The 27,876-nt window shown below is 39.8% G+C and overlaps 1 protein-coding gene across 2 annotated transcripts; it reads right to left on the bottom strand.

Annotated features, from left to right (window-relative positions):
• Nucleotides 1-533: 533 nt before the first annotated feature.
• Nucleotides 534-27,847, bottom strand: HSDL2 (hydroxysteroid dehydrogenase like 2). 2 transcript variants are annotated; one of them, XM_077817801.1, is made up of 11 exons: nucleotides 27,640-27,845; nucleotides 24,070-24,233; nucleotides 21,985-22,083; nucleotides 21,677-21,791; nucleotides 17,475-17,578; nucleotides 16,314-16,412; nucleotides 6,955-7,149; nucleotides 6,361-6,432; nucleotides 3,398-3,583; nucleotides 2,936-3,064; nucleotides 534-1,655 (listed from the first exon to the last, which is right to left on the bottom strand). In XM_077817801.1, exons 1-11 carry the CDS (start codon nucleotides 27,654-27,656, stop codon nucleotides 1,543-1,545), a joined length of 1,293 nt encoding a protein of 430 aa, XP_077673927.1. In that variant the 5' UTR covers nucleotides 27,657-27,845; the 3' UTR covers nucleotides 534-1,542. The 2 variants fall into 2 exon arrangements, with proteins under 2 accessions (XP_077673927.1, XP_077673929.1); XM_077817803.1 differs by lacking the exon at nucleotides 3,398-3,583 and having other exon boundaries at nucleotides 27,640-27,847.
• Nucleotides 27,848-27,876: the final 29 nt, after the last annotated feature.

The following is a 27,876-nucleotide window of genomic DNA, read 5'->3' as shown; positions in this document are numbered from 1 at the left end:
ATGTTATATAGACACCATAGCCCATCACCACTTGCCCTTTATTAGCCACTAGCTGTTTTTGTCCAAGAGCTGCATTACTGAATACACAAGCAAGCAACATACCAACTATTAGCATAAAACTTATTTATAAACTGGAGACGCAGCCAAGAAAGACTTTCTCTTTCACTAACTTTGGTTAATATGCATGTGTTTAGGAAGGCATATGACCTCCAGTTCAACACTCCTATAGAAATCTTGAAAAATAAGAGCTTCTGCATGTAGGGTTATGGTCTGGTAAGGTAGAAATGTTAAGGACATGGGGTTGATGATAGAGAAGAAATACAAGTAAGTAATTTTGCTCCCATAGCTTGGGCTCATTGCTCTGTTCAACTTTCTGCAAGGTTTTATGAAAGGGTTTAGAAACATGCTCCATGAGCATGTGTGTTCATTTGAGATTTGTGAAATATTTTCTGCTTGCAGGAAATTTCAGAATGCACTTAATATTTTTATTGTTACAAAGCGTTCTTTGTTAATAAGTTCTTTCATTAAGACAATTTTTCCTTGAAGATCAGAATTCTCTCAATATCTTTATTTCTTTTAATTATAATATCAAGATATTCAAAATTAACAAAATTGCTCCTTATTTGGCACTTCTAGATACGTTTGCTCGTGCACTCTGATAGAAAATACTGCTCTTTATTTATTTAATCTGAGTACAACTTGGCAGGAATAGTTTCCAGCAACAGATCAATTATGTTTAAAATATTCTCTGTGAAAAACATTGCTATTTGATTGAATTATTTAGGCACCTAGCCACAAAGGCTTATAGTTTGTTTTTTATTAGTATACTTTTACCAAGAGTTCCTGAGTTTGGCTTAGAAGTTTTAGAACTCTTTAGCAGAAATCAGTTTCCACAGTAAAAGGATTAGTATAGAAAATTTCTTTAAAACATAAAAAGGTACACAAAACCTCAAAACATCCATTCAAATTTTTATGTTGCGAGCACCAGAAAAAGAAAAGTAAATAATTGTAAATTGTTAGACTGCTAATCATGTAGACACACAAGCCTATTATGGTAACCTGATTCCAATCTCTCACCAGCGCTGAAGCTCTTCCAGCACAGGGGACAGAGAGCGTATAGCCCCCGAAGAAAAGAAACACCTGCCGTCACCTTCGCTTTATTTTACTGCTCCTCAGTGCAACTCAGTAGCTTGAAGAAAATCCAATATAAACCTCCTTCATTAGAAAAATGATGATTGGGACAAGGGAGTCTCAAAGCCAAGGAGGAGCCTAAAGAAGAAATGGAAATACCCTACAGCCCCACAAAGAGTGCAAGACCCCAGTGGAGAGGAGGAAGAGACCTGGAATGTGATGCCATATGATGGATCTGTTGTCCTAATTAGAATAATGTCAAGTTATTCTTCCTCTAGCAATTCCACATTTCATCACGTCAATTCCATATTTTTCATAATACATCCAAAAAAAGCAAGGATTAGTGTTTTAAACAACAAACAGTGTTACATTTTTATTAAAGGACAATGTTCCAAACGATAAGCCTTCCCGTCACAGTTTGGAGCTGAACTGAGTCATCATTTTTTCCAACTTCATTGCTAAGGCCATGTTACCTTTAATTTTCAGTTTTCCTGACACGAAGGCCATGGTTGGCTTTAGTTTGCCTAAAAAGAGGGAATAAACATGTTATCAGGAAAAAGAAAAGTAGTACAGATGTGCACTGGGGACAACACGTCACTAAAAGACTACTAATTCTCAGATGCTATAAAAAAACTTCTCTTCAATATAATTTTTTGGTGCTTTTTGATTAATGTTAAGAATGCCAAATTGCACTTCTCTTTGATTAAATATTTTTTCCCCAAGGTTCCAGTTTAGCAAAGCTCTTCAGCACATACCTGAAGTTAAGTATGTGCTGAAGTGTTTTGCTGAACAGGAATGGACTGATGAATCAGGGCTTAAGAGATACTCCCTTTTCTGAGCCAACAATTCTATGGTGACTTTTTGTGGACTTTATCATAATGACTGATATACAGTTTTGTATGTGATGAATTTATGATTTTGGCTATGTCTCTTCTGAATATCTATGAGTGTTAATAGTTATTTTAACTGGAAAAAGTATCAGATAACACAGCATCCAAATACAATTTTTAAAAACGGTGGAGAAATTTTTCCTTTCCAAAAGTATTTTCAATTCCTTCTCACCAATACACTTCCTGTTAGCTCTATTCTGGGCCTACTAATAATGCCAGAGTGCAGCAGAATATTGTGACTTTGTTATACGACCAAACAAGGACTAGATTAAGAACAGCAGTCTTACTTGAGCTGAGTATTTTGAACTCATGTCTCCAGGGGTCAGAGAGACAAATGAACTAACTTATTTTGCTACCAAGATCTGTAGTTAAAATTGATCTCAATTATTCAGTGTTAGCAAAAGTTTAAGTGTTTGTAGTCTGAAAAGAACAAAAACTACTTTTTACTCACTGAATACCACTTATAAAGAAGCGCTCGAGTGTGCATTTGATATCAGTACATTGGAACAAAACTAATTTTGTGCACTCTGTGGATGCATTATACTCACACACTGTAAGTGTGAAAAATTTTAGAGAGGTGATTTGGGCCTGGACCTAGTAGAAAGATCAATGGACCTATTGAGTCTTTTCTCAAACATCTTAAAAGTTGGGAAGGAAAGTGAGAGTGTCTTAACTAGCTGTTAAGATTTCAGTGACATGAAGATAGCACCACGGTTCATATTCTCAGACCAGAACAAGTGAAGAGATGGAGAGAGATCAGGGAATATTTTTTCACTAGAGCCACCAAAAGCCTAAGATTAATCTGGTTATGAGAACATATAACGAGAGAAATATCTAATTATCAATTAGTCATTTGAATAATTCTAAACACTAATAAACCTGGCTCAACTTTGGTAAAACCTTTTGTTACTCACCTGAAAACATTTTCACAAAGTCATTGCTAGACATGCTCATAACCACATCTACTTTCACAGGTGGCTCTCCAATTCCTGCGCTCCCAGCTTTGTTCTTAAGATCAATGTACCAAGTCCCTCCTTCGTCACCTACAAACAAGAACAATGGAAATAGTTTACAGCGCATCAAATACAAGTTTGTGCCTAACTCCTGACGATCTAGGAGGTAACTTTTCTTGCTGTCAATTGTGTAATAAGACATTAATTATGATAATAGTGTTATGTTAATTTAAATGGTTTAGTGTTTCACAAATGGAAGGGAAGAGGTCTTGTGTCCACATTCTTCAAGGTTTCAAACAAAAAACCTCTTCACTCGCTGTACCTGTGGACGAACTAAGAATGAAGTATTTCTCTGTGCAAATGCTGAATGTATTTCACTGTAAATTTGTAGGTGAAGATTTAACAGAAGAAAGTCTTCCTTACCAGATAGTTCAAACAGATAAACACCTTGGGTAGACCTTACAACATCTTCACTGATTGCTCCCTGAATAATTTTAAATGTTTCTGCAACAGGTCCCAAAGGCTTAGCAGCAGCAGACTCAGCTCCATCGGGGCCTTCATGCTTGGCTGATTCTATTTTCTTCCCCTCTCTGAACACTGGTGAAGCACCTAGAAGATGGGTTTTTTCCACTGAATAAAGTAGATACTTTTTTACACCATTGCGCTAGAAAAATCTGTTTAAAAGTACAAACTGCATTTTAAAACTTCAACAGCATTCTAGATCTTAAGACTGAGGAAATATATTTTATCAACTGCCAAACAAAAGAAAGAATTAGCAAATTTAGAATGAAAAGTGCATTTTTAGTCAATGTGGATATTAAAAAGAAAGAGGATAAAGAACTGAAGCTTACTCTGTAATGACCCACACTCCACTGAGGGACGGCGTAGCTATGTTGGTCCTGCCTCAGAATAGGGGATGGACTACAGCGTGCGTGTGTGTATGCGTGTCTCTCTCTCTCTGTAGGCTCCAGCGGTGGGGCTTCAGGCTCTAGCCCCCCTATCCCATCGTCCAGGGCTTATTCAGCCCTGCCAAGCATGGGGACAAATTAAGACGGTTGTGAACAGTGATATTTGTATGTGAATATCACTTTTCACAACACTTACCAGCTAGCAATAAATAAATTACAATGATTTGGACGTGTATATGTGCATATTTATTTGTTTTTCTTAAAGCTAATTAAGTATTTTAGGGGAAAGTGTGAAAGCGGCTGCACTCTGAGGCCACCAAAAAGTCTGTCATGAGAACCCCTTCTCTGGGGTCCCAGTGCCACTTAGGTTTGGCCCTGCCATCATAATGATGGAAGTCCGGGTAGGCCCAATTTGAGAGAGTGGCACTGCAACCCTATGAGCCAGGTCACAACTCCACTCACACAAATTTGGTCCAGTCCAAGGACAGGGCCAAACCTGAGCGGCACTGCAACATTAGACGTTGCAACGCCTGGATCAGAGAGCCAAGTCCAGCTAGCCCCACAGCACAGGAGCTGTCGGAGCTGCCATTGTAGGGTAAGTGCCAGGCAGGACCCAACCCTCCCGCCTGGGGGGCGTGGGGGGGGAAGAGACAGGACCCAACTGAAACCACCCAAGGGCCTCCACCCCCAGACTATTTTCTGGGTTGCAATGGGCCATAAACATTTACAAATGGGTCCTGAGCCCAAAAAGGTTGAGAACCACTGGCCTAGATGACCTCTCAAGGACTCTGCCAGCCCTACATTTCCATGATTCATATTTCGCCTCCCATACACGCACGCAGAAAACCCCCCAGTAACAAATTGAATTAAATCTTAATTCTGACCTTTTCACAATTTAATTTACAACAAACTCTATGTAAAGAGTGTAACATTATACTAAAATTATTTTCTAGGCTTTTAAATGGTTATGTACATATTGAATAAGGTCAATTATTGCAACAGGCAAAACAGTCACATATTTTGCATAAAGAATGTGTATGCGCAGTCGGTTTCAGCAGTTAGTTATCTAGAAGGCTTGAAAGGCGTAAATTGATCCACCCTCCTACCATAGTGATGGTCAGAATTTTGATTAGTAGATACGTATAAATTAAGCACAATATAAGTGTTTAACTATGAGGATTTTATTTGTAATTTACACTTAATATTAGGTTGCATAGTGTTTTTAAAAAATATTTTAGAAAGTTAATCCTATATTAAGTTAACTGAGTGATAAAATAGTTCTGAATATTCTATGAAGTGATCTGTTCTTGCTCATTGTTTTCTTATGTAAAGTTTGCCTTTTTAAAAAGCACATTACAGCATTTTAATCATTTTCAGATTACAGGTTACAAGAACAACTAAAGACTAACAAATAATATTGCCTCTGAAAACTGTGGCTTAAATGACTACCATCATCTAAGATGTCTGTGGCAGAGCTGGGGGAAAGGAAAACAAAAAACAAAAAAACAAACCACACAATTATCTTGGATCCCACTCTGGTGCCTTAACTGTAAGACCATTGTGCGGAACAGCATGTAATCATACTTTTATAGACTCTCCTGCTGGTAATAGCTTATCTAAAGTGACCACTCTCCTTACAATGTGTATGATAATCAAGGTGGACCATTTCCAGCACAAATCCAGGGTTTAACAAGAACGTCGGGCGAAGGGGGGGGGGGAGGGGAGGAGAAGAAAACCTGGATTTGTGCTGGAAATGGCCCACCTTGATTATCATACACATTGTAAGGAGAGAGTGATCACTTTACATAAGCTATTACCAGCAGGAGAGTGGGGTGGGGGGAGAGAAAACCTTTTGTAGTGATAAACACCCATTTTTTCATGATTTGTGTGTATAAAAACAAACATCTTCTGTATTTTCCACAGTATGCATCCATTGAAGTGAGCTGTAGCTCACAAAAACTTATGCTCAAATAAATTGGTTAGTCTCCAAGGTGCCACAAGTACTCCAGTTCCAATCAGGGTGATGTTTACAACTGTGTGAATGTGGAAGCTAGCTATAATTACTATACAGAAGGGTATACAATTAGGCGAGGCAGATCGCAAAAGATTTTGAGAAGTATGCTTTTGACTGTTTTTTTCTTTTTCCAGGAAGCACTGATGACCCCGATTCCCCCCAAAACTCAGACCTATGAAGAGTGCTTCCCGCTTTTAATTTTTAAAGTAAGGCAAAACTCTCTGAATCAGAAACAGTGAAGGTCCTGTCAAAGGCAAAATGTTTTTGACCCCACCTTAACTAGGGAGCCACTGCCAGTGCCTCCAAAAACACACACACACACAGAGAAATTATTTCTGCCCCCAAGTATCTTACATGAGACCAAGTTCTTGGAAGGAAATATATTGAACAACCTTTATGTTTCACTTCAACATTGGAAATTAGGTTCAGTGAATGAATTTCATGTAAGTACTTAAATTTCTTACCATGTGCTTCCATTTTCATAGCTAGAGTACTAGGATCTACATCTAGAAAGAAGTCTGGTAGCAATGGATGACCTAAAATAAAATAATGTGAGGAAGGTGAAGATAAACAGCAAAAATAATAATCTATTTTTGTATCAGTATTAAACAAAGTCTAGGCTTCTAAATAGGTATTGTACAGCTTCTGGAAAGCAAAAGTCAGTAGCAAGGGAAAGCCAGGTACCTAATATTTTGTTTTAGAGACAGATTTTACTTATGACTTTGGTCTGTTCTCCAAGAAGTATAAAACAGAACGAGAAGTCTTGTGGAGTTGCAATGGAAAACCTTTCATTGAAAAGAAAAAGCAGAGGGTGCCTGAGGAGGGGAGAGAGAAATCACAGACTGAGGAATAACAGGTTGCGTAAATCAGTGACATGGAAACATTTTCCTTTCTTTAACTGAGATTTAGTTAGTGGAAGTTCTGGAAGATTGGGCCAACTGTTTCTGGGAATGCAGAAGGGTACCATGGGACTGAACATCCACAGGTCTTTAGCAGAAGAACAGATTATAAACTTACTTATAGCTTATTTCCTTTCTTAACATTATGTCCTTTCTTACCTGGTGCAACTGCATATACATCAAAATTCTTAATTCCTTCTTCTCTCAGCAGATTTTCATCAATAACAAAGTTTCCTGTGAAACTTTTTGGTTTTGTTAAAATGCAATATGCAGCATCGGCAAGGATATCAGTTTTTCTGCATTGCTGTTCCACACCGGCTCCTCCCAGCATATCCATAGCAGACGTATGTATAGCTAAAAAGTTCAGGGAGAAAAGAGAAAATTTGATGGTCAGCACTGATGTTTTAAAGTTCTTCTCCTTTCTCCGACTGCACACAGACATGAAGTACATAGTGAGTTTTTTCAGTATTCTGTGTTAATTAGTGGTACAGTTCTTCTCTTTGCATGAAAATAAAACTAAGTTATTACTAATAAAGAATGAAGATGGAATAGAATTGTCCAAGGACCGTCGAATCATGGAAGTCAACGAATGGCTACGCAGGTGGTGTGGGAGAGAAGGTTTTGGATTCTTTGACTATGGGATGGTGTTCCAAGAAGGATTGCTAGGCAGAGAGGGGCTCCACCTAACAAAGAGAGGGAATAGCATCTTTGCAAGCAGGCTGGCTAACATAGTGAGGAGGGCTTTAAACTAGGTTCACCGGGGGAAGGAGACCAAAGCCCTAAAGTAAGTGGGGAAGTGGGATACCAGGAGGAAGCACAAGCAGGAGAGCACAAGAGGGGAGGACTCCTGCCTCATACTGAGAAAGCAGGATGATCAGTAAGTTATCTGACAGAGGATGTGGAAAAAGCTAATGTACTCAATGGTTTTTTTGTCTCTGTCTTCACGAACAAGGTCAGCTCCCAGACTACTACACTGGGCAGCACAGCATGGGGAGAGGACCAGCCCTCTGTGGAGAAAGAAGTGGTTCAGGACTATTTAGAAAAGCTGGACGAGCACAAGTCCATGGGGCCGGATGCACTGCATCCGAGGATGCTAAAGGAGTTGGCGGATGTGATTGCAGAGCCATTGGCCATTATCTTTGAAAACTCATGGTGATCGGGGGAGGTCCTGGATGACTGGAAAAAGGCTAATGTAATGCCCATCTTTAAAAAAGGGAAGGAGGATCTGGGGAACTACAGGCCAGTCAGCCTCACCTCAGTCCCTGGAAAAATCATGGAGCAGGTCCTCAAGGAATAATTTTGAAGCACTTCGAGGAGAGGGAAGTGATCAGGAACAGTCAGCATGGATTCACCAAGGGCAAGTCATGCCTGACTAACCTAATTGCCTTCTATGATGAGATGACTGGCTCTGTGGGTGAAGGAAAAGCAGTGGTCGTGTTGTTCCTTGACTTTAGCAAAGCTTTCGATACTGTCTCCCACAGTATTCTTGCCAGCAAGTTAAACAAGTATGGACTGGATGAATTGACTATAAGGTGGACAGAAAGCTGGCTAGATCATTGGGCTCAACGGGTAGTGATCAATGGCTCCATGTCTAGTTGGCAGCCGGTATCGAGCAGAGTGCCCCAAGGGTTGGTCCTGGGGCCGGTTTTGTTCAATATCTTCATTAACGATCTGGAGGATGGCGTGGATTGCACCCTCAGCAAGTTTGCAGATGACACTAAACTGGGAGAACTGGCAGATACCCTATAGGGTAGGGATAGGATACAGAGGGACCTAGACAAATTAGAGGAATGTGCCAAAAGAAATCTGATGACGTTCAACAAGGACAAGTGCAGAGTCCTGCACTTACAATGAAAGAATCCCATGCACTGCTACAGATTAGGGACTTAGGGGCTAGGCAGCAGTTCTGCAGAAAAGGACCTAGGGGTTACAGTGGATGAGAATCTGGATATGAGTCAACAGTATGCCCTTGTTGCCAAGAAGGCTAACAGCATTTTGGGGTGCATAAGTAGGAGCATTGCCAGCAGATTGAGGGACGTAATCATTCCCGTCTATTCGGAATTGGTGAGGCCTCATCTGGAGTACTGCATCCAGTTTTGAGCCCCACACTATACGAAGGATGTGGAAAAATTGGAAAGAGTCCAGTGGACAGCAACAAAAATGATTAGGGGGCTGGAGCACATGATTTATGAGGAGAGGCTGAGGGAACTGGGATTATTTAGTCTGCAGAAGAGAAGAATGAGGGGGGGATTTGATAGCTGCTTTCAACTACCTGAAAGGGGGTTCCAAAAAGGATGGATCTAGACTGTTCTCAGTGGTACCAGATGACAGAACAAGGAGTAATGGTCTCAAGTTGCAGTGGGGGAGGTTTAGGTTGGATATTAGGAAAAACTTTTTCACTAGGAGTTTTTCCTAGTTTCACTAGGAGGGTGGTGAAGCACTGGAATGGGTTACCTACAGAAGTGGTGGAATCTCCTTCCTTAGAGGTTTTTACAGTCAGTTTTGTCAAAGCCCTGGCTGGGATGATTTAATTGGGGATTAGTCCTGCTTTGAGCAAGGGGTTGGACTAGATGACCTCCTGAAGTCCCTTCCAACCCTGATATTCTATGATTCTATGACAATAGGCTTTTCCCCTACTCTTCAGAAAAGTCCATGGAATCTTTATGATCCCCACAGAGCAGGCAGGGCTTCACTCAAATACATTTATTCTTTTGGTTTGAGACAAGCTTGATTTTCTCCATGAGTAGAAGACCAGACATCTGCTTAAATCAAAATCAAGCGTTAATAAGAAATAATTTACATCCATTTTAGCAAAGTGATAAGCTACAGGGAACAAAGTTAATCAAATAGGTTCACATTAAATTTCAGTGGATTCAGGTGTTCTTGTTAAACCCTGGATTTGTGCTGGAAATGGCCCTCCTTGATTATCATACACATTGTAAGGAGAGTGGTCACTTTAGATAAGCTATTACCAGCAGGAGAGTGGGGTGGGGGGAGGTATTTTTTCATGCTTTGTGTGTATAAAAAGATCTTCGACACTTTCCACAGTATGCATCCGATGAAGTGAGCTGTAGCTCACGAAAGCTTATGCTCAAATAAATTGGTTAGTCTCTAAGGTGCCACAAGTACTCCTTTTCTTTTTGCGAATACAGACTAACAAGGCTGTTACTCTGAAACCTGTCATTAAAAAGATAATAGTTCACAGTATTTTAGATGCCACACAACTACTTCATTCTTCTCTCTTAGGACATGATTACCTGAAAATTGTTATCTTTCTTTTTCATGTATTTTGAAGATAAACATTTTGAGACTGCTTTTGTACATTCAAAAGATTTTAAGCTATTATTCCTCCTTCTTAATTTAGGATACTGTGATCATAGAGGCAGACGTTGAATTACAGATACTTTGAAAGCCTTATCTTATGTTTCTAATGCTCTTAAAGTGAATTAGGGAAGACAGATATTCACTACTATAAAGTTTAGTCTGCATATAGAACATTTGATTTTACAGAAAGTTTTTAATTACCTTATAAATTACTGTGCAGACTCGCACAGAGGGCACTTTATAAACAAAAGAAATTTATTAGAATATGTTGTTATTGCTTGAAGAGTGGCTCTTCAGTGCATCAGGTTTTGAAGGCTCCTGTGATGAGCCTCACTCAAAATTGAGAGAGCTTCTAGCGTGTCCAATAGTATTTTTAAATACTTAATTTGTAAGATACAAGTGCTTTAAAAAAAAAGATAGGGGGATATATGTTCAAAAACACCTCTACCCTGATATAACGCTGCCCTTGGGAGCCAAAAAAAAATCTTACCGCATTATAGGTGAAACCACATTATATCGAACTTGCTTTGATCCACTGGAGTGCACAGCCCCGCCCCCCAGAGCGCTGCTTTACCGCGTTATATCCGAATTCGTATTACATCGGGTCACATTATATCGGGGTAGAGGTGTATAATTAAAAGTAGTAACTTTCCACACAAAAAATATCAAGTTTGAACATGTTTACTTAGCCAGAACTGAGAGCGCCTGTTATGTGTAACTGCACAGGTGCTGTTAGTTCTACCACCCTTTTGGAATTACACAGGTTTAGAGGCCGATTTCATAGGAATGGAGTATGGCGTGGGGAGACAAAAGAACCATTTCCTCTCCCACCCCACCTCTTAGATTGCTGACTCTATGGTGGGAGATGGTGGACAGCCTCCATAAGGATAAACTGAAGTTAGCCCATGAAGGCCAAAGTGGGGCTTGAAACCCCAAAGGGGAGGGGTTGTACTGAAGTACTGAAAGTAGAACCAAGGAATGCCTAGTATCAGGTGTAGGGAAACAAGGGCCTCCAAAACAGCGAGCCTCGCGCTTTATTCCAGACAGCAGCAAGGCAGACTGTGGAAATCCTTGGCATTCTCCTCAGTGATGAAGTATTTTGAAATGGGCTTCTACTCAACTAAAATGAAGGTTAGAGTCTAGGGTAGGGAAGAGTGGATAGCCTCTCTCCTGAATCTCCTACAGAGCCAAGAGGGGCTGAGACCAGAAGAAGGGAGTGCAACCTCTTTGGGGGAAGTTGATCCTTCATTCAGCAGCAGGAAAGGCAACACAGGCCCTAGAATTGTGGATGAAGACTTCTCCCTCAGTACTCCAAGAATTAAAAGTTCCTCTTTTGGAACTGGACAATTTCCCTGCTGAATGCACCACACTTAGATCTCTTGCAACAGAACTGGAACTCAGAGGGAGTGAGGGTTCCATCCAGAGTGGATTTAAAAAACAAAGTGATGAATGGTCAAAAAACTGGTTTGATATAAATACATTTTTCTTTTTAAAAATAAAAATATTTAAAATTAAATTTGAAATTCTGGAAACCTATGTTAAGTCCTAAACTTGCTATATTACTTATTATATAAAAATAATTTAAATTGAAAAATATTCAAGCAGTACACATTTGATGAAGTTTTTGTTTTGTTTTTTTAAATCAAACTACTGAGCTGGCAGAAGTCACTGACTAAGCATCTGGACCCACAGTTTGTGAAGTGCAGAGAGAATATCTTAATTTCAGTTTACTCAACTAGTTTAGTTCACTGACTAGTTCGTTTAAATTTAAAACTCCAACTTGGAGTTGAAAAAGCAGGCAAGCCTCTTTTCCTCTTCCAGTGTCTGACTAAAAACTGGTGAGTGGATGCGATCCACGAGTTCTAAAGTCCTGAAGGATAGCGTAACCATAAAATCAGTTCACTCTGCTAACTACAAATAATCATAGAAATGTAGAGCTGGAAGGGACCTCATGAGGTAATCTAGTGCATCCCTCCATCCAATATTATAAATGTATTATAAAGTATACCTTTATAACACTTTTTTTTTAAAAAAATCACTTTTAAATGCAAGACATATTTGATAAAAACTACTTTTTTCTCTTATGTATCCAGCACATTTAAGGTAGTTTTATTTAATCTAATAAAAAAAAAAAACCTTACATGATGCGTTTTTAAATTGAATTTCACTTTCAAGCCAAGTAGAGCTTCACATAAAACATGAGTAAAAAGATTAATCCTCTAGTAAATAAGAAATGTGTCAATCACCATTTTCTAACATAGTAAAAATGGAAACGTTAGGAATCTGAATAAATAGATGTTAAACTATATAACTGCTTAAATAAATATGCACAAATACTTCTTGCTAACCAGGAGCATACATTGTAACACCAAATTTTGGGTAAATGGTACATTTAGTTGCAAATCAACATGTTTTAATGGTTACCAACCAATAAGCATCAACCTTTCTTTAGGAAAAGAACTAAGAAGTACAAATGCAAAACAAGATTAAAATCAAGTAGATAAACCAAGGTTTACTACTTGTCGATTTAAATCAATCCATTTTGGTGCCCTCTCCTTTGCTTCTTCTCCTTGTTACCTGATAATGAGAAAGACAACTTTAGTGACAAAACCCAAGCTGTTTTTGGCTTCCAAGGCCCTCTCAGAATAAAGCATCTATCAGACCTGAACTTGGACAGCCACAGGGATTAGGGTTTTGAAGGAGCAGAGACTGTGAACCTGGAGAGCTACCGGAGCTTCTTCCATCTGCATGCACTGAAGCCAATACTCAAGATCCTTGTGGGCCAGAGTAGCAAACAAATATCTGTTGGGCAAACGCCCTTCCACCCAAGCCACAAGAACATCAGGTATACAGGAGTCTGTCACAGACGTTTTGCTTCTGCAACGAACACAGCCTTTAAGCCTGGACTCTCCTACAGGATCCAGCGTCAGGGCAGGAAAAAAAGAAGACCCCAGAATAACTCAGTTGGGTTAGGAGAGGTAGTTGCTATGGAATCAGAGCTATTTAAATCCTAAAAAACTTACCTTCTTTTAGAGAAGAAACACAGAGGGTTCTGCGTGAGGGAGAGGGTACGGGGGTCTCTGCAGGGAACTGTGATTCTCCGTTGCCATGAGGCGGGCCGGGCGTCTCCATATCTTTTGCTGCCCTCCCCCACCCTGGGGCTGCAAGCCCGGGCTGCCATTGGGCATAGAGGCACCAGTTTAATAATACTGCGTAGGGCCCCATAAATCCTAAGGACGGCCCTGGTTTTAACTACAAGTGGCTTACCCTAACTTGCCCTTTTCTCTACTCGTCATAAAGTTGTGGTTAGCACCATGTCAGCTAACTTAGCTATTATGAACTGTGTTTAACTAGGAAAGTCTCCTAGTATAGACAAATGTTAGAGGTGATCTCCCCAAGTCGGGGCTGAAGCATATTGGCAGGGCAGCATGCAGAAGCTTCATTTTTGCCATCTGTTCTACCTGTTCTTTTGTTCAAATAAAGGACTTCAATCTCGGAGAGTGTCAATTCACCACCTGTTGTAAGTACTAAATTCACATACAAAATTTAATTCAGTTTTTTAACTTTGTTTGATAGTTTAACTTATGATAATAGCAGTAGGTCAAAATGACCATAAAGCTTTTGGAGCAAAGGAGGGAGGGAAAGGAAGGAAGAGAATTCCAGCTACTTCTCAGACACAGTTTCACAAAGATGTAATTGATAGAAACATCTGATTTCTTTTTTAGGACATTTTAATCAACAGCAACAAGTCCCTTTTTTATTGGAGTGCCACTAGAGTTTGCAATTTTCTAGTTCCACAGTTGTTTCACACTTTCTTTTGAAGCACATAAGTTGAATCATTTAAGAGTACAATTAAAGTACAATTTTGAAATGTATTAGTGGTGCAAAGGTGCAAACCTTATTACTCAGCGTATGTGCCCAATATGCTAGAATTCTAAGCATGCATGTACTCTTCATATTCGAATGAGTATAAGCAGCATATGAAAGCTGTCCCTATGATCCTGTATAGCACTTTTCCCTTTTTCAAATCACATCTGTAAGTGGCTATACCTTATAATACATCCTAAATTAAAATGACATTTAAGCCATATTGACCTACATGCAGAGAGGGTAAGCCTTAGAAGATGGATAAAATACTGAGAAGAGTTATGTTCTATTTTTCAAGCTGTTTCCCGCAACTGTAAATCTGGTTACCTCCAGTCAGATCATTACAAACTGAACACTTAAACAATTAACAAACATCCAAAAAAATCAAAACCTTTAAAATATAAACTCGACAGATTTACTTTGCTACTCAAGGGGTCATAAGAGATTTTTAGTTAAGTTATTTATGTCTAAAGTAATGAGCAGCTCTAGACAGACTAATGAGACATAAGAACAAATGTTAAGAAACACATTTGGACCTTCCTACATTCATTTGCTTTAAATCACTAATGTGTAGTCTGTCTGTTTTTACAGGGATAGTGTAACTTATTGTGCAGGTGGAAGAGAAGGAAAATATCTAAATTTTGCAAAGGAAAACACTAGAATAAAGTATAATGTAGCCCATACCTTTGATTCTCAAAATAATCTTACTTGGTTCAATTATTGTTTTCTTCAAAATGAGAGACTAAGGCCCCGTCTACATATAGTTTTTGTACCAGTATAATTATGTCAATTAGATATGTGACTTTTTTTAAACCAAAGTTGTTGTGCCAGTACAATCTCATCTAATCGATCACCCCATGCTGTGGCAGGACCAAGTATATCTAGACTATCCCTGACAGGTGTTTTTCTAACCTGTTCTTAAAAGCTTCCAGTGATGGGGATTCCACAAACTCTCTAGGTACCCTGTATTCCAGTGCTTAATTATGCTTACTTTTCCTAACATCCAACCTAAATCTCCCTTGCTGCAAAATAAGCCAATCACTTCTTGTCCCAACTTCAGCAGACATGAAGACCAATTGATCGTAGTCCTCTTTATAACAACCTTTTATGAGCACTTTGGAGGGCAGGACTAGAATTCAAAATTCTTGACAAATTGGAGAATTGGTCTGAAATCAACAAGATGAAATTCAACAACGTGCACAGTACTTCACTTACAATGGAAAAAAAAAATCAAATGCACACCTCCAAAATGGGGAATAACTGACTAGGTGACAGTACCACTGAAAAGGATCTGGGGCTTATAGTGGGTCACAAATTGAATATGAGTGAACAACATGATGCAGCTTCAAAAAAGGCTAGTATTCTGGGGTGTAGTAACAGGAGTGTTGCATGTAAGACTTGGGAGGTAACTGTCCCACTCTACTCGGCACCGGTGGGGCCTGAGTGGTAGTACTGTGTCCAGTTTTGGACACCACACTATAAGAAAGATGTGAACAAACTAGACAGAGTCCAGAGGAAAGCAACAAAAATTAAAAGGTTTAGAAAACATGACCTAAAAGGAAAAGTTTATATAACTGGGCACATTTATTCTAGAGAAGAGAAGGCTGAGAGGGATCTGTTAAGTATTTAAATATCATAGAAACATAAAAACATAGGACTGGAAGGGATCTCAAAGAGTCATCAAGCCCAGCCCCCTGCGCTGAGGCAGGACAAAATAGTCAGGCATTCCAAACACTATCAGAACTTGCTTCTTGTCAAATATCTTCTCAGAGCACAGATGCACAGCACATATTAAAGATAACATAACAAATGATAATCCCTTTGTGATGCTGTTCACATCAGAGTCCTGTGCACGTTAAAAAGGGAACAGAGTAAATGAACTTCAGAAAAGCAATGGGCAAATGAAACCTTTAAAAATATTTTTTTTAAAGTGGGTCAAGTGAGCCAAACATTCCACAGGTTGCTCCAGTCAAGTGTAAGGCATAAATAAGCTGCTAGCAAGCAGCCACTCACTATTTGCAGAGCATGCGGTCAGCCATTTGATTACAGTCAGTGGCCTAACAACTATGAAAGAGTGGTGCATCTACCAGACACCAGTATTTTGTAGGAAAAACACTGAATCTGAGCAATGAAAAACAACAAAAAACAAAGAAAAAAAACCCCACCCCTCAGAACAGTGAACTCATTTTCAAATACCTGCTCTGAACAATCTTAAGAAAGCCTATTCAAAGTGACATACATGAGGTCTGCAAGATGGAAGGTTGAGCAGAGAAGAAATACAACTACTAACATCAAAGAGAACATTATAGTATCTTAAAACAAGTCACCTGTTTGAGGCCATAAAGCATTGACTGCAACTTCTCCTCTAAATTCTTCTGCCATCCCCAGCACGCACATGGACATGCCATATTTAGAAATGGTATAAGCTAAGACAAAGTAAGAATTTTATTTAGTCAGGTAAAAATATAATGTCTGTGACAAAATTTTAAGATTCACTGATTTAATTCTTTACTCCTTGATGTAGTGTAATTATTTATTAAAAGAAGTTCCTTAGCGTGGAACAATCTGCATAAAGTAAGAACTGGGAAGAGAATGGGTCTGCATTGAACTTTTTAATTAACTAAAAGTTTTGAATCTAGAATCATACAAGATTAGAGTTGGAAGAGACCTCAGGAGGTCATCTAGTCCAACCCCCTGCTCAAAGCAGGACCAACACCAACTAAATCATCCCAGCCAGGGCTTTGTCAAGCTGGGCCTTAAAAACCTCTAAGGATGGATATTCCACCACCTCCCTAGATAACCCATTCCAGTGCTTCACCACCCTCCTAGTGAAATAGTGTGTCCTAATAGCCAACCTAGACCTCCCCCACTGCAACTTGAGACCATTGCTTCTTGTTCTGTCAAGATTAACTTCTTTATGTCGCCATTTATTATTGTTTCAACTGCACTAAAATGGCAACTACAGAAACTTTTAACAGGCGAAGAAGGTGATCTAGTTTCACTGTAGGTTTGAAAAATTAAGTTTTTGCCATCCTTTGGCACAAAACACTTTGAAGAGGATAGAGACAGCAGAATTGTCATCAAGCTGTTCCGTACACATAGGGTCTATGACTTGCTTCTGGCCCACATGACTAGAAAATTGTATTTCATTATTCTTATAAAAGAATGACAAATCGGGGGTAATTTTGTCTGTTTTTTAGGTAAGGAAATGATTAGGACAACTATTACTATCTACCATGGTGTTTCATGGAATTATGTCAATGGTATTCTTTATATGGGAAAGGACTGACAGGGCCATGGAGAGTGAATTACCCTCTCACCCCTGAAATAGTCATGAGGCAGGTTGTGTAGGCTTCCCCAGAAACAACAGGTACAGTACAGGCTATGGTAAAGCAAGGGCTTCAATATCCAGGCCTGTCACTCTTGTGCATTTCATAATTATTCATTTTAAAAACATTTTAAAAATAAGTAAATATAACACCACCTACCACAATGATTTTTGAACCATATGGGATTCAGGTTAAGTGGTGGGCTAATGTTAAGGATATGAGCAATGTTACTCTTTCTTAAGTGAGGAAGGCATATTTTAGACCTGAAAATGAAACAAAAATTAGACATGTTAGTAGTTGTCAGGTGCATCTCTTTTAAACAAAAATTTTATAATTTTGGCAAAGCCACTATCTTTTAAAGATACCAGTGGACACACAGCATCTTTTAAAGTAAAAGATCTCAAAGTAATCTACTCCAATCTTTTTTTTAATTATAAAATATATATCAGGGTTGGAAGGGATCTCAGGAGGTCATCTAGTCCAACTCCCTGCTCAAAGCAGGACCAAACCCCAATTTTTGCCACAGATCCCTAAATGGCCCCCTTAAGGACTGAACTCACAACCCTGGGTTTAGCAGGCCAATGCTCAAACCAGAGCTATCCCTCTCTCCCTCTCCCCGCCCCCCACTTTGGACCTGCCCTCATATCAATATTCTGCTTAATCTAAACAGAGAACCAAGATAATGTCATCTTACCTAAATGAAAAGTCCTTCCTAATATTTATGCATGCACACTGGGCCAGATTTTCCAAAACAACTTAAAACCCACAAATAGAGGCAGATTTTCAGAAGTGCTCAGCACCCAGGAGCTCTAATTGTGTCACTTTTAGCTAGATATTTTCAGACTGTTAAACAATTTATCCAATGTATTAAGCAGAGAGGTTTTTCTTCCACATTAGCCATGCATGTCATCCTTTAATTTTTTTCCCTTTCACAAAAACATACTATAGGGAAAATCCCATTCTCCGTTAAAAAGAAAACTGCACCCATTTTCTTCAGTTCAAAAGTCCAAAGACTTTACAGTGTATAAGGCACTTGTTACCATAAATAAGATGCAAACTGTTTCTTATAAAAGCTGGTCAATACAATTGCCATCTCTAAAGCTAGTGCTACAAATGGATATCTGTTGTAAAGTGATGTAATTTACGATAGTTAGTAGCGAGAAACTGATATAAGCTTTTAGACCCCAATCCCACAATTGACTACAGGCAGTTATGTGCAGTCAATTACAGGGGTGCGGCTTCAGACCGTCAACAATTTGGGGAGTAGAGATTGTCATTTACTGTAAGTCTGAACAGTGCACAGCACACCGGGGCCTGAATCTGGTTAAGATCTCTAGGTTATGCCACAATAAAGTATTAAAATAGTAAGTAGGATTAAACACATTTCCAGTCTACTTTAATAATTGTTTCATAGTCAACCAGAACTCAAATATTTAAACAAAATGTTTAATTTTTATGTTATCAGACATTAAATTACTTCTCATCTGAAGAAAAACAATGTTTGCCTTCAATTCCAAAGGCTACAGCCATGACTATGAAATCTGCTTCTTCCTTTGGTCCAACAAGCCCAAGTCCATTCACCTTCTGGGCACTTTGTAAGGCACGTGCAGCCATTATATTTCTCAGTGGGAGGGTTGGGCAAGGATGGTTTTGGTTGAGATGGAGAGTGCCTTTCAATGCAATTTTTTTGATACTGTATAACTCAAATTAATGTATGCTTTAATTTCTGCAAGTATGTAAACCAAGACCATGTTGATAAGAACATGTATAAAATAGAAAATTTAAAAACCACACACAACCATGCTACTAATCTTAATAAATGTAGTATCCTGCACGTGGAATTTACCACAAATCTCATTAAAGAACTGACTTTTCACATATTTATTAATAGAACCTGGCTACACAAGCAGCAAGGGAAGAAGAAAAAAGGGGATGAAGTATGTGGATAGATTATGCCCTAGGTCTTCTGAACTAATAGTTACAGTGGTAGTAACAAAGACCATTCCCTGGTGTAGGGGACAGAGAGAGCTTGGAGCAGTGGGCCTGGTATAAGATCTGAGGCCTGAACCATAATCAAAGTTAGGCCATGTCATGAACCAAAGTCAGGCCATGTATTAAAGCTGATGCTTATAAATTTACTGTCTGATACATGATCTTGGCAAAGGTATTGCTAGTGTTGCTAGGACACAGGCACTCCTAAGAAGCAACAGACACTGGGTATGTCTGTGAACACTCTCCAAAAGATTAGCCCAGGTACATCCTGACCTAACTCCAGATAGAGGGTTGACAGCAGAAATGCCTGGAGCAAGATACTAGGGGAGGTAACAAGCAAATGTCATGAAACACGTATGGTGATATGTAAGTTGTTCGTCTCAGTCTATAAATATCGGGATACATCACCTTAACCATTTGTGAGGCTGAGGGGACAACAGAAATTCCTCGTGCTGACTGAGCTGTTCCTTGCCAGTGGGCACTCGTGTGTTAGTGCACCTGTAACCACAGAGCCAGGGCAGCAATACCATGCCTTGAGGGCAATAAACCTGGCCGAGTGCCTTTGTCACTGAACCATGCCGGTGATCTTTCTTTCTGGGTAGTACTATCGAGGTCTGCTGAACCAACTATCTGTGCATGGCTGGGACAGCATTATGGAGAGAGCACACATGCACACCAACTGACAACACCTGGTAAATATTTTTCTTTGGGTGTCATTTATCTTTCATATTTGTCAATGGGTAACAACACAAAACTAAAGCTATTTTCCCCTTTTAATGCACTGTAGCAAACAAAGAAGAGATAGCAATGTCAGCACTCCTTACAGATATTAATCAGAGTTAATGTCACCACCGAGGAAATGTGGTTGCCATTATTGAGAAAAATACGACTAATATTGTAAATGAGAAAAGAGTATTTATTCTGAGATGTGGCAATGTGGCAACAGACATTCATAGGGTGTTTTTCAATATTTTCTTGAAATGTTTTCCTGCCTGTTATTCTAAAGGATGATTTTCCCTAATGAACTGTGGCACTTTACCCATAGTTAAGTAACACGTTACAACTACTTTAGGAAAAAACTAAAACAAAGACCACCTCCTTAAGTATAGCTTCTTTAGTACAACATATCGTATAAGAAACAGAAAAGTGTTTTTGTTGTTCACCATTTTTAAACTACTTTTATAGCAACCTCCTTCTCCCTCCCCACCCCCACAGGTTTTATACTATTTTTAAAAGATCAGAATCATTTCAAACAAATATGCAATTCCTTTTCACTAGGTTAGGTTCATTACTCAGACAATATGATTTTAAAAACAAATTAATCTTTATAATGTAGCACTACGGATGTCGTGCTAAGAATAGAATTCAAAAGATCAAAGAGCTCCTTGATCACCACAAGCATTAATTGAATGAAAGCCTCAAAATTAAGGGGTTTTTTTCTGAACAATTTTTAAAAAATGATACACTAAGTGTCTAGAAAATATGAGATTTCATCTTAGTGCATTACCAATTTGGAAAGATGAACAAACTATAAAAAGAGCCATACAATTGTGGAGTCAACTCTCAGTGATATTTGATGAAGTAATGAAAGCAATATTGTTATGATGGAATTGTAGACCACATTTTCTTTCACTGAAAATTGATTTCCTTCTTAATTATTCTGATTTGTTTACTGTAAATCATTTGACAGGCATTTTTCCTTCATAGGGCTGAAAAGGAACACTTGTAAGAAGGCAATTTACAATTAAGATACACCCATCACAAAAATATACAAAGTGATTTAACATTTATAATGATTTCATTTAGAACAAGAGAACAGGAAAGTTTTAGCAAAACCTGGGGTCTTACGATCTGAAGTTCATTTGCCAGAACTGCATTAACTTAGCTGTTTGTTTCCTGTATGGAGAGCCTGAATACTTCTGTGTCACAAAGTCACTGGTCACCAGCATTCAAAATCAGACATTAAGGACCAGATCCACAAAGGTATTTATGCTCCTTACTTCCATTACTTTCAAAGTATGTTAGGGGCCTAAATATCTTTGTAGATCTGGGCCCTAGATCTTACTGCAAACCTAGGAGAAAATCTTTCCAATGACACATCCTTTAGTCTTTCAACCCAAAATAGAGTTGCAAGAGTTAATCTTCAACCATTCATTCAGAATCTCTCAATTATTCATTCATGTATGTACGTGTGTGTACACGCACACACACCTTATACCTTAAACTTTCACCTCAAATTAAAAAGTTAGCATAATAAGATAACTATAAAAGTTACTGCATGAAGTGATATTGTTAACTAGGTTGAAAATTATGTAATTAAATCTACTGATGTATTTAAACAATTTAGTTTCCCCCCATATAGTACTTACGCAAGATAGGTTCCTCTTGCGTTAGCACTCATCATAAGATCCACTTTCTTTGTAGGAGTTTCCAAGGTGCCAGTCAAGGAGATAGCACTCGCATTGTTCACCAAAATGTCTATTCCTGATTTTAAAATAATTCATTTTGTGTTAATATTTTAAACTCTACCATTTAAAACAAAAAGCAGAGAAAAAACAAAGTGTACTATCCAAGTTTATTCAATTTTTTTAAGCTAACCTTTTGACTATTTTGACAGAAAATTTAGAAGGCTTTTCATTAACACACACACAACACCCTCCGTGATCACTCATTATACCTCCAAATTTCTCTACAGCTTTCTCCACTGCGTCAGTTATTTGCTGTTCTTCCCTCACATTGACGATGCATGGTAAAGCCTTTCCTCCAGCAGCTTCAACTGTATAGTGGAAAAAGAAAAAAAAAGAAAAAAAAAAAAAGACATTTCATTTTGAACTTGCTCTTACACTGAGCAAAGGGATAAAATATTCTCTGAGCAGTGGTAATGATTATCAAACAGACTTCAGAAACATATGATGCAATCTTTACAGCTACAGAGCACCATCAACTTCCACTAGCTTCAATAGGAGTCAAAGCTACTCAGCACCTCACAGGAATGAGAGTTAATAACTGTGGCAAACCAGAAAATTTAAGAGCTGCAAAGGATCACAAGCCCACACAGTGGCATTAGGGGGTCAGTACACACAGACACATTCATTCCTAAGAGAAAACTAACTTTCCTATACAGCAACATCTTCTACTGTTTGACGATGAAAGGTAAAGGGGAATCTGCAATTATGCATTCTTCAGCGAGACTTCCTTGGAGAAAGGGGGAATACTTCATGTTATTGGGAAAAAGCTAAAAGTTAAAGTATGGCCTGTTCTTCAATCACTATAAATTTCTAGTGTTCCAAATGTACCTTTAAAAAAATAAAATATTTGTTTTAAAATAACCAACGTCATACTGCTTAAACTGATTGGAAAAGGGCCAGTCACAGGTCCAGGAGTAAATATTGCTCATCCTGACCTTCATGCCAGGATAATTTGTGGGAATAGAGGGAGGAATTCTACACTTTGGAGGCAGGAAAAATAAGAAGGAAGTGTTTCTCTAGCAAGCCGATTTATTTATTTAAAGAACAGAGTAAGCCCTAGTGAGCAGAGGTCTCTTTGTTTCCAGCCCTGTGCACCATTCCCTAGGCCAAAGGGTACTTTGAGGGGGGGAATGGATGGAGAATTTACTTTGTCTGTGTCCTGTCCAGACGTGTTTTGTGAGAGGCATGATGAGGCACCGCATGCACAAACTTGGGGCGGGGGACAGTTGGTAACAAGTTAAGAGCAGGATGCGGTGAATAAAACTGACATGAGGTGGCTCAAAAGCCTACCAAACCTGCCTGGAATTACATGGTTCCCGACCTCAGACCTATTCCCCTGACAAATTTTGAAGAGCTGCTGCAAACCATAGAAGTACTAGAGCACTTTAAAACGGTCTAAAGAATTTTTATATTGAAAAATACTACGCAACCTAAATAAGGATTGCTGCTTCTCGCTCTATCATACTGCTTCCCCCCAAATAAATTATGGAGACTACAGCATACCACTATTAAGAAACATACAGGAGTAATTTAACTCATGCTCTTCCTTTTGTGAAAATTCTTGAAAGAAATAACCAAACTAAATACTGTTTTAGGGCTAGAGCCTACAGATGTATGTGCGTAGACATAGGCGTGCACCCGGGTTGACTGTTCTAATGCTGTAAATTTGCAAGCGTTATTTTGGCAACAAATAGTAGCTTGGCTTAAAGTAAGAAAACAATTGTAGTGGTGCTACTTCTTTAAAATAAAATACTTTTAACATGTTTGTTAGGTGAGGTACATGTTAAATTAATGGTTCAATGGATATTTTTAATTGTAAAAAATTTGGAATGAAAGAAACTCAAGTCATATCTAACCAACTATTATTTCGTTACCACAATAATCAAATTCTAGGAAATTTTTTTTTCAACTGGAATATCATATCACACTTTATTCTGTGACTACCATTTAATAAACACTGAAAAGAAACTTTAAAATAATGAATAGTATGTGCCAATACCATAAACTCTCTATCCACATATCTATATCTATGCACATACACTTCATACAGATACACAGTCTCCATCACCATAGTCTCTTCACACCTCACACATGTTAATACATTTACCTTGACAACACCCCTGTGAGATAGACCAAGTATTATCCCTAGTTTACATATGGGCAACTGGGGCTGAGAGAGACTAAGTGATTTGCCCAAGGTGTCACAGTCTGTGGCAGAGCCAGGAAATGAATTCGGGTCTCCGGAGTCCCAGTCAAACACATTAACAAGACCATCCTCTCTCTTTAAAACTTACTCTCTTCTGCAGCAGTGTAGATCGTTCCTGGGAGAGTGCGATGAGGTTCGCCTGTCTTAGCAGCTATCACAATGTTTGCACCGTCCTTTGCAGCCTTCAAAGCAATTGCTTTGCCAATGCCACGGCTTGCACCCGTGATGAAGAGAGTACATCCTGCTAACTTCCTAGAAACCGGGGGGCGGGGGGAAGAGGGGGGTTCATTCATTCCAGTGTGAAAACAATAAATTAAGTGACTTCTCAGTTATCTTAAAGAGGAAAAATAATTACAATTAGTGCTAAAATTTTTGACTATTTCTTATATATAAGTTTTAATGTAGGTATACCAGAAACTTATTATGCTGCAGTACAACATTATATGACAGAGTCAGTGCAAGTGGATAATTTAATATGTTTATAGACAGTAGGGCCAAAAAGACCACTTGAGCCACACAAATGGATCCTCTCCGTTTTGCAAGAATACTCAATACATGATTTCAAACAATAACTTTTATAAGTGCTGCAGTCTGACAACAGAGTAAGAGTGCAGTGTCTGAACTGAAATCTCAACAATATCTCAAACTTCTTCTGCATAGCATAATCCACTTACACAGCTTGCCAAGTGTGTTATAAATTACAGAATTCTAAACATAAAAACAGCAGTGTTCTAACTTAAACACGATCTGATGTTTCAGTTCATAATCACAACACTAACAATGTGCCGGGGCTGCAGGGAGGTATCGAAGCCAAAAATAAGTGTTCTGGTTTTCAGAGTTGGTGAGCTCCTATTGATGTCAAGTTTAAAAATTATGCCCTTTATACCCTCCCTGTACCTTGATTTAAACTAACTTTAAAATGAGTGCAATAAAACTATCTTATCTTTGTGAACAGATTACAGCCTGAGGTCAAAATTTGGTACATAAGAAAAGTATTACTGAATTTAAAAGAAGTATTTGACAATCCTCTCTCTTAAGTGATAGGTTTTCCAAAAAAGGGAAGTGTATTTTATTGTGCTGAATAAAATCTGTAACCGTCAATTATTTTCCATTATTTAGTGAAAAACCAAAGATCTAAATTTTCAAATGTGCACAAATCCACGCAAGAGCAACCCCAATTTGCATACAGACATACACACACACACACACACAGTGCTGTGCACACATGCACTTCAGCATACATACTGTTGAAAATCTGGGCCAGTCTTTATTCATAACTTTTCTCTGGGTCTCAGCTAGCTTTCTGCAAACTCTGAGCACACACCTAGTCCCAATACACTCAAAAGAGAAAATTCTCTGGCCTTGAAAGAGCAAGACTGGGACCCAGTCACCTGTTCTAGCAACTGGATCCACCAGCACAAATCCGTATACCCAGGCAGAGTTCCACTGAAGTCAACAGAGCCCTGCAGGGGCCTGGTCTAGCAGATCCCACTGCAGGATTGAGGTCAATTGGTGAACATGCAGCTATAAGATCAAGAGAACCCAAATAAAGCTCAAAAGTTACTTGACTAGATTCTAATTTCTGCAGAGCCAGCACGGCCAACAAAAGGAAAAAGCAGTAGTTGTCCCTAAATTCAAAAGATATAAACACATGAAGTTGACCCACTTTTTAGAGCAAGGGCTACACTAAATAATTTGGATAAATCATTTACATTGCAAAATCTTCTAGTCTTAAATATATTGTTCGGCAAGTCATACAAAACTCTCCATAGCTCTCTCATTGCCCACATCTCTGCATTCAATTCCTCCCACCAACAGCCTCATGCCCTTTGCCCTACTGAAACTTCTCTTCTGGCAGCTACCTTTGATCCCATCTACTCTGCAGTTACAAAATCAGGATCCCAGTTACAACATGGATGTTTTAACATAGTTTTGTACTTTGGTTTGTTCGACACAAAGAAAACCAACCTATTAAGAGGAAAATGGCTATTATGGAAAAGGGAAAAAAGATCCTTTTAGGTCTATAATATAGGTTACGTTTTTATTATATAAAGATTATATGTGGGGTTGGTAGTACTGCTCATTATTAAGGATGCCTGACACATCATTATAACATCTTGTTTTCAGTTGCTTACAACTTTGCCAAACTTTAACTGTTTGGGCAAAAAAATGTCCGTGCTAGGCTTCTACTTCAAGTTGCTTTTTGGAAAATTTCAGACAAAATGGTTTAGCAGTTTCTGAAAACAAGACTATGGAAAAGTGCAATGTTTGGCTCCTATTAAAACAATTCTGGCAACCTTTTCTTTGAAGAGCTTTACCTCTCCCAGACTTTAGAGCCTGGCCTTGAAAACTCATGGGGGCAAGGGGAGCATCACTATGAGTGTATGCTCACATACCTCTATTCTTTTTCAACAAGCCTTTTTGGGGGTTAACCAGTCACTAAGACACTTACTTGTATGTTATACTCCTTTCTCGTTCCCTCCATCTTTCACATCTATTTAGATTAAAAGGTCTTCAAGACAGGGACTGTCAACTACTCTATATTTGTACAGTGCCTGACATAACAGGATCCCACTCATGGTTGGTCCTTAGGCAATACAGTAATAAATATGATAGATAATGAATCACTTAAACCTAGCTAGCCCACTCTGCACTGCTATTCTGTCCAATTGTGTAGGAACCATATATTGCAAGTCCTTTGGGGCAGTTACTTAGTACATTCACACTGCTATGTTAATAACAACCAGGCAAATTACTGTGAGAAATACGGAACACTCACATTAACTCTACTAAAAAAAAAAAAAATTTAAACCCCTCAAGAATAGTTTATGTGACTGGTTGCTTTGTCCAGAGTACACGATGGATGAACACAGCACCCACAAAGCTGAGTCCAGAAAGCACAAAATACACCACAAGGGAGATGATCCCATTCGCAGCACCCTGGACATGCTGGACACACGCACCCTGGCTCAGGGCTTGAGACACATGAATGCAGGTGGAGGCATAAGCTGGCATACGGAGGGTCCCCAAAGCTTAAACTGGAGAGGGGGGAATCGAAAAGGGGAAAAATGGAATGGGGACACGGTCACCGAGCTTTACTCTCCCATCTTACCAAAGCTGCTGTTGCTTCCATATTATGATGCCCCCCCACCACTTTTTTCAGACCACTTTAAGCACGGGGGGGGGGGGGAGTGGGGCGCATATGACTGGTGCAGACAGACTGACGGCGGGGGGGGGGAGCAGACAGACAAGCACGAGGAGGCATGGATATGGACGTAGGACAGGTGGGATGGGAATGGGCACAGACCCTGGGGTCACGGGGCTGGACCTATGGCGGACAGAAAAGGGCAAGGGCGGGGAAGCAGGTGGGAAGGGTGCAGGCAGACAGGCGGGTCTCGGGGGGGGGGGCGCAGGCAGACAGGCGGATCTCGGGGGGGGGGCGCAGGCAGGCAAGGCGGGTCTCGGGGGGGGGGCGCAGGCAGACAGGCGGATCTCGGGGGGGGGGCGCAGGCAGGCAAGGCGGGTCTCGGGGGGGGGGGCGCAGGCAGACAGGCGGGTCTCGGGGGGGGGGGCGCAGGCAGGCAAGGCGGGGGGCGCAGGCAGACGGGGGGAGGGGTGCACGGGCGGACGCTCGCAGGGACAGAGCGGTCCCGCTTACCCGGTGTTGGGCAGCATGGCCGACAGCCGCGTACGCCGCGAGGAGGCCGAGCCCCCCGGACGGAGAGAGGGACGGCGGCGGGGGGAGGGGGGGCGGTGGAAGGCGAGCCCCAAGGCCGGCGCGCGGCGCGTCTCTCGCAGGCTCGGGCCTGGCGCGCCGGATTCCAACGGCCGAGCGGCACTGGTGGAAAGGGCACAACAATGGGGGCGCCACGTCACCGCTCGCCCCACCCACCGA

Source organism: Eretmochelys imbricata, chromosome 5, assembly GCF_965152235.1.
Source record: "Eretmochelys imbricata isolate rEreImb1 chromosome 5, rEreImb1.hap1, whole genome shotgun sequence".
Classification (NCBI taxonomy): Eukaryota; Metazoa; Chordata; order Testudines; family Cheloniidae; genus Eretmochelys; species Eretmochelys imbricata.
Note: the sequence above shows the minus strand (reverse complement) of the source record. Positions and strands in the feature narration are given on the sequence as shown.